At 41.3% G+C, this 13,129-nt stretch overlaps 1 protein-coding gene across 1 annotated transcript in view; it reads right to left on the reverse strand.

Moving 5' to 3' along the window:
• The window catches only part of LOC109897977 (potassium voltage-gated channel subfamily KQT member 2), a 79,657-nt gene that overhangs the window by 16,883 nt on the left and 49,645 nt on the right, over positions 1-13,129 (reverse strand). Inside the window, exons 9-11 of the mRNA XM_020492720.2 lie at positions 9,416-9,484; positions 9,231-9,260; positions 3,055-3,314 (exon numbers count right to left, since the gene is read on the reverse strand). Of these exons, the coding sequence (XP_020348309.1) occupies positions 3,055-3,314; positions 9,231-9,260; positions 9,416-9,484 (359 nt within the window). The remainder of the gene's footprint in view (positions 1-3,054; positions 3,315-9,230; positions 9,261-9,415; positions 9,485-13,129) is intronic.

The raw sequence follows: 13,129 nt of genomic DNA on the forward strand, positions 1-13,129 counted from the left end.
CAATATCTTCATCAAACAACACTGTTTCACGACGCATCAGTGACATGGCAGGAGATGTTTTGAAACAATTACTGCCTTGCATATAAGCCAGTGAATTATATGCGTTACAGCTGGATGAGTCAACAGACTTGGCAGGCCTGGCACAGATCCTGGTATATGTCCTTTATGTTTATGGGGGGTTAATTAAGGAAGACATCCTCTTCTGCAAACCACTGGAAACCAGGACAACAGGAGAGGATATTGGACAGCTTTGTGACATCAAATGGACTTTGGTGGTCAAGATGGCATCTGTACTGATGGCGCAAAAGATATGACAAGGAGACATAGTGGAGTGGTAACGTGCGTGCAAGCAGTTGCTCCTGATGCCACTTGGGTACACTGCAGCATCCGCCGAGAGGCTCCTGCTGCCAAGGGAATGCCTGACAGCTTGAAATAAGTTTGACACTACAGTGAAATGGTTAACTTTGTTAAAGCAAGGCCCCTAAACTCTGTATTTTCTGCACTCTGCAATGATATGGGCAGCGACCATGTAATGCTTTTACAACATACAGAAGTGTGCTGGTTATCAAGGGGCAAAGTACTGACACGTTTTCTTTACTGACCATAATTTTCACTTGTCTGAACACTTGCATGACGATGAGTTTCTCACACGACTGGCCTATCTGGGTGATATTTTTTCTTTCCTGAATGATCTGAATCTAGGATTACAGGGTTCTCCGCAACTATATTCAATGTGCGGGACAAAATTGAGGCTATGATTAAGAAGTTGGAGCTCTTCTCTGTCTGCACTAACAAGGACAACACACAGATGTTTACATCATTGTTTACATCATTTTGTGTGCAAATGAGCTCAAGCTTACAGACAATGTCAAATGTGATATAGCGAAGCACCTGAGTGAGTTGGGTGCGCAATTACACAGGTACTTTCCTGAAACGGATGACACAAACAACTGGATTTGTTATCCCTTTCATGTCCTGCCTCCAGTCCACTTACCGATATCTGAACAAGAGAGCCTCATCAAAATTGCAACAAGCTGTTCTGTGAAAATTGCCAGATTTCTGGACAGGGCTGCGCTCAGAGTATCCTGCCTTGGCAAATCGCGCTGTTAAGACACCGATGCCCTTTGCAACCACATACCTATGTGAGAGTGGATTCTCGGCCCTCACTAGCATGAAAACTAAATACAGGCACAGACTGTGTGAAAAATGATTTAAGACAGACTCTCTCCAATACAACCCAACAATGCAAAGTTATGTGCATCCTTTCCAGCACACCCTTTTCATTAACCTGTGGTGAGTTTTCACAATTTTCAATTAACAAATACGTTTTTTTTAATGTAAGATGGTTAAATAAAGAGCACAATTATTGATTATTATTTGTGCTCTGGTCCTATAAGAGCTCTTTGTCACATCTCACGAGCCGGGTTGTGACAAAAACTCACACTAATTCTTATGTTTAATAAAGGTATCGTATAGTGTGTGTGTGGCAGGCTTACAATGATGGCAAAAAACAACATTTGAGAGTGCGTTGACCTTGGTGCAAGAGGAGGTACGCAGCAGGAGGTTGAATGTTTGAAGGGGTACGGGACAATAAAAACAGTTTGGGAACCACTGAGCTACACAATACATTTTAGACACTTTGGGAGAATTTGGACAGGAAATTAGAAAAATATGTCTAAATCTGATTACTCACATGAGTTCTGGTGATTAGTATTGACAGTACATGGTTTATGATGATGTTATCATATTCAAAAACAAAGTAAATCAAACAGACAACAGGAAGGTGATGCCATTGCCAGCAAATAAAAATAGACGTTATCCTGTACTATATTCTAACGCTTTTACAGCTGTTTGCCAAATGGAACAAATAAAAAAAACTAATTCCAAACCTAATCCTGGACTGGAAGACACTTTAAAAATGGAGATTCTTCATTGAGCATGCTTTTTAGTCAGAGACTGGGCTTCTGTGTCTGGGAAATCAGCCCACAATGCACACCAAACCAAAAACAAAACATGATAGCATATCTGTACATGAGGTAATAAATCCTTTTATATATTGCTTAACGGTGTGTTGATCGTGGATGTTGAAACAAGCATCTCTGTTTGCCTGACCTGGTGAGCTCTTCTGTCTGAATTCTTCATCCTGCATCTCAATCAGCACTTTAGCACACCATCAAATAGAGAAACGAAAAGGAATCGATGAGGATTGCGTTTTGCCTAGCGTGCATCAAATGATTGTTTTCTGTCAACGTACAGAGAAAAACGCCATCAAGAGCAACAATTGGATGAACACAGACACATAAAACAGACAGGACATGTTTAACAGAACTGCCTCGTGTAGGGCAAACATATGCTGCCATGCTGTTTAATTCATGATTCATATCTATGCTTAATTAACAGTAACACTTAACCACTTTAAGACTTGAACATCTAAATATTTTAAGGGGTGGTGACAATGCTCATAATATACTACCACTAGGATTGTTATAAGACATGTAATGGGAATTCATGAGTTCGTCATGAAACTGTTTTATAGAGCTATATAGAGGACAGCCGTTATTACACTGTCATCATCAGTTCAAAGGTTTGTTATAACCTGCTATATTCAGAGTAATGTAGCCAACCAAATCCTTATGATAGCATTAAGTGGCATTATGACCATTGTTATAACTGTCTCTCTGTCACCTAACTTTAAAACATCAACGACATCAGCAGAACATAATCACCACACTGTATGTCTTTCTCTAATTGTACTGTTCCAAGTCTGTTTCAAATGAACCAAACAGAAAGGTGACAAAGATACCACAGATAATAGACAAAAAAGTGTGACACTCGGGAAAGAACAGGGCCACAATAGATACAGCACATAACACAACATGCAATTTGAACTCTCACAGCACAGCACATCACACCACACCACAAACTCATTTCCAAGACGGCCGCTTGGATGACATTGCAACACTAAAGCCACAAGGAACAACACATCATTCAAAAGCTAGACGGAACTCAACATATCAAGTACCACAGAAACACACTGTGTAAAGATACTCCTACCTTCCGAGTTTTGGCGCGAGGCGGCGCCCTTAATGCGGGAGGCTTGACGTGCCCGGCTGCGTTCTCCGAAACTCCAGCTCTTGGGCACTTTGTTGGGGCTGTCTTCATTGCTGTTGTCGGCGCTGGGGGACCTGTGAATGGGTTGGCCTTGGCCTTGACCCTGGCTGCCTTGTCCACTGGGGCCCTGGGGTGAACCTTTCCCTTTGGTCCCTGAGCTCCGGGGACTGGAGAAAACACGCTCCTTCAGGCTGACCTTCTGACTGGAGGGGTCAGGGGATCAAGAGACGTTGAGAGGAGATGTCATGTGATCGCCACTCAATCAATACAAGTCAGTGTTGTTCTGTGTATTCATGCAGATCTTGATTTACCAACTTGCAGTTATGGTAATCAGATGCTATTGATGTTGCAAAATTTAGTGGTTTACTAGCTGTACAATGTTTTGGTATTGCATTCATTCAGACCCAACTGAATATTGTCGGAGTATCACAACAGACGCCTGTATCACAAGTTACTCTAATTACTTGGCAGTAAGTAATCAGTTAAAATATGCTTTTCAATAAATCTCATTTTATAGGACTTGTCTAAAACACAAACACCTTACCCAGGCCTTTTCACACTCACAAGCTCAACATATTGGTGACCGTATGACTAAATCTCCTGAGTAAGTATGTGCACTACTTATGAGCATGGCCACGAGTTCATGAGAGGACAAGGTCAGAGCACAACATTGTGCCACGCTCATAAATAACGTTGCCATTGACGCCACGCCGTCATGCAGCATTAGTCAGAAATTTGATGGGTAAAAAAAAAGGAGTGTCAGTAGGTACCCCACAGGCTCTCTGTGTTGTTGTGTCCTTGTTTGTGTCCCAAATAGCACCCTATTCCCTATGTAGCGAATTTCCAAGTAGTGCACTATATAAGACTAATACGTCTGAAACCTGTTTTCACTTTGTCATTACAGGGTATTGTGTGGAGATGAATGAGGAAAAAACAAACAATTTAATTCATTTCAGAATAAGGCTGTAACGTAACAAATTGTGGAAATAGTCAAGGGTTCTGAATACTTTCCGAATGCACTGTATGTGTATTAAAAGTAGTTAAATGTTTAGCATTTGGTCCCACATTCCTTGCACCCAATGATGACATCAAGCTTGTGACTCTACAAACATGTTGGATGCATTTGCTGTTTGTTTTTCCTGTGATTACACTTCTACATTAATGTGGATGCTACCATGATTATGGATTGTCCTGAATGAGTCGTGAAAAATAATAATATTGAGTGAGAAACAGACGCCTCACAAGTCCTCAACTGGCAGCTTCATTAAATAATGCCCCCAAAACACCAGTCTCAACATCAACAGTGAAGAGGCGACTCCGTGATGCTGGTCTTCTAGGCTGAGTTACAAAGAAAAATCCATATCTCAGACTGGCCAAAATAAAAGATTTAGATGGCCAGCATCCCTGAGTCGCCTCTTCACTATTGATGTTGAGACTGGTGTTATAAATCCAAGTTTATAATTTTAAAAGGCTAATTGATCATTACAAAACCATTATGTTAGCACACCTGAAAACTGTTGTACTGATAAAAAAACGTTTTAAAAACTGTGTGTATGATGAAAATTACAGGCCTCTCATCTTTTTAAGTGGGAGAACTTGCACAATTGGTGGTTGACTAAATACTTTTTTGCCCCACTGTATATACACACATATATATATCACATTTACATAAGTATTCAGTCCCTTTGTTGAAGCACCTGTGGCAGTGATTACAGCCTCAAGTCTTCTTGAGTATGGGAGTTTCTCCCATTCTTCTCTGCAGATCCTCTCAAACTCTTGTCAGGTTGGATGGGGAGTGTCGCTGCGCAGCTATTTTCAGGTCTCTCCAGAGATGTTAGATCAGGTTCAAGTCCAGGCTCTGGCTGGGCTACTCAAGGACATTCAGAGACTTGTCCTGAAACCACTCCTGCATCGACTTGGCAGTGTTCTTAGGGTTGTTTTCCTGTTGGAAGGTGAACCTTTGCCACAATTTGGAGGTCCTGAGCACTCTGAAGCAGGTTTTCATCAAGGATCTCTCTGTACTTTGATCCTGTTCATAATTTCCTCAAACCTGACTATTCTCCCCGTCCTTGTCGCTGAAAAACATCCCCACAGCATGATGCTGCCACAACCATGCTTCACCATAGGGATGGTGCCAGATTTCCTCCAGATGTGACGCTTGGTATTCAGGCCAAAGAGTTCAATCTTGGTTTCAGCTGCCCAGAGAATCTTGTTTCTCATGGTCTGATAGTCCTTTAGGTGACTTATGGCAAACTACAAGCAGGCTGTCATGTGCCTTCTACTGAGGAGTGGCTTCCGTCTGGCCACTCTACCATAAAGGCCTGATTGGTGAAGTGCTGCAAAGATAGTTGTCCTTCTGGAAGGTTCTCCCATCTCCTCAGAGGACCTCTGGAGCTCTGTCAGTGACCATCGGGTTCTTGGTCACCTCCCTGACCAAGGCCATTCTCCCCCCATTGCTCAGTTTGGCCAGGCGGCCAGCTCTAGGAAGGGTCTTGGTGGTTCCAAACTTCTTCTATTTATGAATGATGGAGGCCACTGTGTTTTTGGGAACCTCCAATGCTGCAGACATTTTTTGGTACCCTTCCCCAAATCTGTGCCTTGACACAATCCTATCTCGGAGCATGCACAGTCAACTGTGGGACATTATATAGACAGGTGTGTGCAAGTTGTAGAAACATCAAAGATGTTCAATGGAAACAGGATGCACCTGAGCTCAATTTCAAGTCTCATAGCAAAGGGTCTGAAAACATATGCAAATAAGCTATCTGTTTTTTCTTTGCAATACATTTGCAAAAATGTCTAAACATGTTTTCGCTTTGTCATTATGGGGTATTGTGTGCAGATTGAGAAGGGCAAAAAAATATTACATCAATTTTAGAATAGGATGTAATGTAACAAAATGTGGTTAAAAGGGGTACACTGTATATACAAACAAGTTATTTAGGACAGAGCGGGGAGAGGCGTGGGTCATGTGGTACTGTTTTATTTGTTTTTTAAAGCTCATTTTGCAGATTGTAAAATGAGATGGGAGTTCCATGTGATCATGTCTCTATATAAAAATAATTCAGAAAGTGTTCATACCCCTTGACTTATTCTACATTTTGTTGTGTTACAGCCTGAATTCCAAATAGATTAAATTGATAAAAAAACATTCTCCCATCTACAAAAACATTTTTGCACATATATTGAAAATTAAACACAGATATATCTCATTAACATAAGTATTCACACCCCTGAGTCAATACTTTGTAGAAGCACTTTTAGAAGTGATTACAGCTGTGAGTCTTTCTGGGTACATTTCTAAGAGTTTTCCACACCTGGATTGTGCAACATTCTTCAAGCTCTGTCAAAATGGTTGTTGATCATTGCTAGACAATAATTTTCAGGTTTTGCAATAGATTTTAAAGTAGATTTAAGTCAAAACTGTAACACGGCCAACATTCTTCTTAAGTAACTCCAGTGTAGATTTGGCCTCGTGTTTTAGGTCATTGTCCTACTGAAAGGTGAATATATCTCACATTGTCTCGTGGAAAGCAGACTTTACCAGGTTTTCCTGTAGGAATTTGCCTGTGCTTGGCTCTATTACGTTTCTATTCATCCTGAAAAATGTGCCTGTCCTTAACGATTACAAGCATACTGATAACATGATAAAGCAACCACTATGCTTGGAAATATGAATGGTACTCAGTAATGTGTTGTATTGGATTTGCAGCAAACATAACACTTTGTATTCATTCCATCCTCTCTGGCAACTGAGTTAAGGACTCCTGTACCTTTGTAGTGACTCTGTGTATTGATACGCCATCCAAAGTGTACAGTCGTGGCCAAAAGTTGAGAATGACACAAATATTAATTTTCACAAAGTCTGCTGCCTCAGTTTGTATGATGGACATTTGCATATACTCCAGAATGTTATAAAGAGTGATCAGATGAATTGCAATTAATTGCAAAGTCCCTATTTGCCATGCAAATGAACTGAATCCCCCCAAAACATTTCCACTGCATTTCAGCCCTGTCACAAAAGGACCAGCTGCTATCATGTCAGTGATTCTCTTGTTAACACAGGTGTGAGTGTTGACGAGGACAAGGCTGGAGATCACTCTGTCATGCTGATTAAGTTCGAATAACAGACTGGAAGCTTCAAAAGGAGGGTGGTGCTTGGAATCATTGTTCTTCCTCTGTCAAGCAAGGAAACGTGCCGTCATCATTGCTTTGCACAAAAAGGGGGCTTCACAGACAAGGATATTGCTGCCAGTAAGATTGCACCTAAATCAACCATTTATCGGATCATCAAGAACTTCAAGGAGAGCGGTTCAACTGTTGTGAAGAAGGCTTCAGGTCGCCCAAGAAAGTCCAGCAAGCGCCAGGACCGTCTCCTAAAGTTGATTCAGCTGCGGGATCGGGGCACCACCAGTACAGAGCTTGCTCAAGAATGGCAGCAGGCAGGTGTGAGTGCATCTGCACGCACAGTGAGGCAAAGACTTTTGGAGGATGGCCTGGTGTCAAGAAGGGCAGCAAAGAAGCCACTTCTCTCCAGGAAAAACATCAGGGACAGACTGATATTCTGCTAAAGGTACTGGGATTGGACTTCTGAGGACTGGGGTAAAGTAATTTTCTCTGATGAATCCCCTTTCCGATTGTTTGGGGCATCCGGAAAAAAGCTTGTCCGGAGAAGACAAGGTGAGCGCTACCATCAGTCCTGTGTCATGCCAACAGTAAAGCATCCTGAGACCATTCATGTGTGGGATTGCTTCTCAGACAAGGGAGTGGGCTCACTCACAATTTTGCCTAAGAACACAGCCATGAATAAAGATTGGTACCAACACATCCTCTGAGAGCAACTTCTCCCAACCTTCCAGGAACAGTTTGGTGACGAACAATGCCTTTTCCAGCATAATGGAGCACCTTGCCATAAGGCAAAAGTGAAACTAAAAGTGATAACTAAGTGGCCCAGACCTTAATCCCATTGAGAACTTGTGGTCAATCCACAGGAGGCGGGTGGACAAACAAAAACCCACAAATTAAGACAAACTCCAAACATTGATTATGCAAGAATGGGCTGCAATCAGTCAGGGCGGATTGCAGAGGTCTTGAAAAAGAAGGGTCAACACTGCAAATATTGACTCTTTACATCAACCTCATGAAATTGTCAATAAAAGCCTTTGACACTTATGAAATGCTTGTAATTATACTTCAGTATTCCATAGTAACATCTGACAAAAATATCTAAAGACACTGAAACAGAAAACTTTGTGGGAATTAATATTTGTGTCATTCTCAAAACATTTGGCCACGACTGTAATTAATAACTTCACCATGCTCAAAGGGATATTCAATGTCCGCTTTTAAAATTTTTACTACCAATAAGTGCCCTTCTTTGCGAGGCATTGGAAAACCTCCCTGGTCTTTGAGGTTGAATCTGTGTTTGAAATTCACTGCTCGACTGAGGGACCTCACCGATAATTGTTTGTGTGGGGTACAGAGATGCGATAGTCATTCAAAAATCATGTTAATCACTATTATCGCACACAGCGTGAGTCCACTCAACTTATTATGTGACTTGTTAAGCACATTTTTACTCCTGAACTTATTTAGGCTTGCCAAAACAAGGGTGTTGAATACTTATTGACTCAAGACATTTCAGCTTTACATTTTTATTCATTTGTTAATGTTTTGTTTTGAAAAACATAATTCCACTTTTGACATTTTCAATTCAAGCTGTAACACAACAAAATGTGGAAAAAGTCAAGAGGTGTGAACGCACTGTAACATTGTGCGTTGCGTTAAATTTGTATAGTGTTGATATGAACCCACTAAGTACAGTGAAGGGCAAGGTGTGCTGCTCTATTCTGGGCCAGCTGACGCTTTCTTATGTTATTCTTTGCTGCACCTGACCATATAACCGTGAAATAGTCCATATGTGATAAACTAGAAACAGTAGGACTTGTTTGGTCGACTGTTGGTCACCTCAGTGACATGGCTGGTACTCTCAACGTTGGTGACTGTTTTGAACAGTCTTCAGGTTCAGTGTCGACTTTGGAACTGACCAGAAATTTGGGTTGGAGATGAGTGAAATAGATTATTTTGACCTCGTTGTAAAATTATGTTTTGATACTGACCTTGGGGAGGACTCCGGTTGGGGTTCCTTCCTGTTTGGTCAGGAAACACAAAAGACACACACAGAGTACATTATATTGTCAATAATCTGTCAAATCTGATATAGTAGTATTGATGCTATATTTTTTATAGATATAGTAGCACACTATATTTTCCATGAATGATGAATTCAGATTTTGTTTCTGACCTGAATGACAGTCCCGACTTGCTCTTCAGATTTCTTAGTAGATCCAGTTGATTTAGTGGCGGGATCAGTCTACTTATAAATAAAAGACAAAAGATGTGTTGGTGTTACAAGGAAGAAGAGAAAAACATACCCCAGCACAGCTTTACTGCATATAGAATGGCTTGGTTTTGTTTCAAATGTTCTATATGAACGTATATTATTCCCGATGCAATCACTGCCATGTATGGGTAGTAGGCCATTTATGGGTAGTAGGTAGTAGATTTCAATTTTACTTGATTTCAAATGCCTCCTTACCAAGAGCTTGAATTCTGTGAGGATGTTTTCAATTGCCCTGTAACCAGAACTAAGGCATGTTCATAATTTTTTGGGAATGCAGATAAGAGAATGTGACACAGTAACAAACAACTGCAATTACTATCCCATTCATTAATCGTCCAAAGTTTTGTAAAAGATACTTGTCTTACGTTATATAATGTTTCATTAAACTTCACTGTAGTCATACAGCATTTGAATTCAATTTGACACCCCAAATTTCAAAGTAGCCTGTTGTTCTTTATGAGACAGGCACATTCATTTATCGAAGACTTGCAGTACCTATCCAATGGAAACCTTTCTCTGCAGATGAGATAAAAAGTACCCAGTCCGCACTATGCGACAATCAGATATGGCCCAGTTGCAGTCCCGTTTGCCTTTTTCCCTTCAGCAATCAATCAATACTCAAGCTCAAGTTAGCCATCTATACACCTGGCATAGAACATTCACATTAACAAAGACTAAACACTACCAATACACTTAGACAAGCCTGTGACATCACACAGGGGACCAAATAGTCACAAACTAACTACAATTATGAACCAGAATTCATTAAATTGGAAAACATCAGTCTTTTTCATTTGTCTGTCTGTCTGTCCGTCTGTGTGTAATGTTATGTCGTGCTGTGTGTGTGTGTGTGTGCTATGCCAAGAAAGCGAGAGCAAGATAGAGAGAGAGAGCGACAGTGAGTGTGATTGTGTGCGTGCGCTACTGGATATCAAATATGATAAGATGGTGCTGCAGTGGATAGCTGACCAATTCTGCTATTTTGTGTGCTTTCTTTATGCTGATCTTAACTTTTTTCGGACATAATATTTGTACCATAATTTCCTAAGTTTGACCAAAAACATCTCCTGGACAACAGAACAGTGATCATTAACCTCAGTTCTTAACTATATTTTCTTAAAACTGCATTGTTGGTTAAGAGCTTGTAAGTAAGCATTTCACAGTAAGGTCTACCAAAAACTTTAACAGAAAGTACCAGTGACGCGCTCAATATGGAAGTGGCCCGATGAAGCGAATGTTAGGCTACAGAACCATTTCGATAGCACAGACTGGAACATGTTCCGGATTCATCTGATAACATTACTAAATCAGTCACCGACTTCATTAATAAGTGCATTGACAACGTCGTAGGAATTTACCAGAAAAGCTATATTTGTTCTATGCTCGCTTTGAGGCAAGCAAACATGCATGAGAACACCAGCTGTTCCGGACGACTGTGTGATCTCGCTCTCCGTAGCCGATGTGAGAAAGACCTTTAAACAGGTTACTATTCACAAGGCAGCAGGGCCAGACGGATTACCAGGATGTGTACTCAGAGCATGCGTTGACCAGCTGGCAACCTCTCCCATTCTGTAATATCAGCATTCAACACCATACTGCCCTCCAAGCAGCTCAGGACCCTGGGACTGAACACCTTCCCTCTGCAACTGGATCCTGCACTTCCTGACAGGGCCCCCAGGTGGTGAGGTTAGGCAACAACACATCCGCCACACTGACTCTCAACACGGGGGCCCCTTAGGATTGCGTGCTTAATCCATTCCTGTACTCCCTGTTCACCCACGACTGCATGGTCACGCAAGACTCCAACACCATCATTAAGTTTGCTGATGAGGGTTGTCCTGATCACTGACGATGAGACAGCCTATAGGGATGAGGTCAGTGAGCTGGCAGTGTAGTGCCAGGACAACAATCTCTCCCTCAACGTCAGCAAGACAAAGGAGCTGATAGTGGACTACAGGAAACGGAGGGCCGAGCACGCCCCCATCTACATTGAAGGCTGTAGTGGAGCAGGTCGCGAGCTTCAAGTTCCTCGGTGTCCACATCACTAAGGACTTATCATGGTCCACAAACACCAACACAGTTGTGAAGAAAGTATGACAATGCCTCTTCCCCCTCAGGAGGCCGAAAAGACTTGTCATGGGCCCTCAGATCCTCAAAAAGTTCTACAGCTGCACCATTGAGAGCATCTTGACTGGCTCCATCTAGGGCTGTGGCTGTCTCACAGTAATAGCCTGTTAATTAACATAAACAAGTTAAGTATCTACAGGCCTTCACCCATACAAGCTGCATTCAAGCCGCCGATGTGCACCTTTAGAACATCTACATTTAAAAAGTTGAATAAATCTATTTAATATACACCATCACAATAAATCCATTATTTATTTATTTGGGTCTAAAGAAACATTATGATATGAATCAGAATTTATTTCATAAGAACAGAATATGAGTTGGTCTACTGTATGTTATCTGGCAAAGCTCAATGCCATAGGCTTGTTCATTTAGCTGAAAAGATATGCTTAAAATCTGCGTATTTCTCCAACGCTCAGTTGTCCTGAGTCTGCACAACACTGCCAGGACCTAGAATCAAGGGAGACACTCAAGTTTTTTAATCCTATATCGCTTGACACATTCATGAAAATAGTAATGGCCTCTAAACCTTCAAGCTGCATACTGGACCCTATTCCAACAGAACTACTGAAAGAGCGGCTTCCTGTGCTTGGCCCTCCTATGTTGAACATAATAAATGGTTCCCTATCCACTGGATGTGTACCAAACTCACTAAAAGTGGCAGTAATAAAGCCTCTCGTGAAAAAGCCAAAACTTCACCCAGAAAATGAAAAATTATCTAATCTCCCTTTCCTCTCAAAAACCTTTGAAAAGCTGTTGCACAGCAACTCACTGCCTATCTGAAGAAAAACAATTTATACGAAACGCTTCAGTCTGGTTTTAGACCCCATCATAGCACTGAGACTGCACTCGTGAAGGTGGTAAATTACCTTTTAATAGCATCAGACCAAGGCTCTGCATCTGTCCTCACGCTCCTAGACCCTAGACATTCTTTTGGAGAGATTGGAAACCCAAATTGGTCTACAAGGACAAGTTCTGGCCTGGTTTAGATCTTATCTGTCGGAAAGATATCAGTTTGTCTTTGTAGATGGTTTCTCCTCTGACAAATCAACTGTATGTTTCAGTGTTCCTCAAGGCTCCGTTTTAGGACCACTATTGTTTTCACCATATATTTTACCCCTTGTTGACGTCATTCAGAAACATAATGTTAACTTTCATTCCTATGCGAATGATACACAGCTGTACATTTCAATGAAACATGGTGAAGCCCCAAAATTGCCCTTCCTGGAAGCCTCTTTCTGACATAAGGAAGTGAATGGCGGCAAATGTTTTACTTTTAAACTCGGACAAAACAGAGATGAAAAAAAGAGAACTGCTGTTGGATCTGACAATTAATCTCGATGGTTGTACAGTCGTCTCAAATAAACCTGTGAAGGACCTCGGAGTTCCTGATCTCCCTTTTGACGAACATATCAAGACTATTTCAAGGACAGCTTTATTCCCATCTTCTTAACATTGCAAAAAAATCAGCTTTTGTCACTTCTAGAC

The sequence above is a fragment of the Oncorhynchus kisutch genome, linkage group LG1 (genome assembly GCF_002021735.2).
Source record: "Oncorhynchus kisutch isolate 150728-3 linkage group LG1, Okis_V2, whole genome shotgun sequence".
NCBI lineage: Eukaryota > Metazoa > Chordata > Actinopteri > Salmoniformes > Salmonidae > Oncorhynchus > Oncorhynchus kisutch.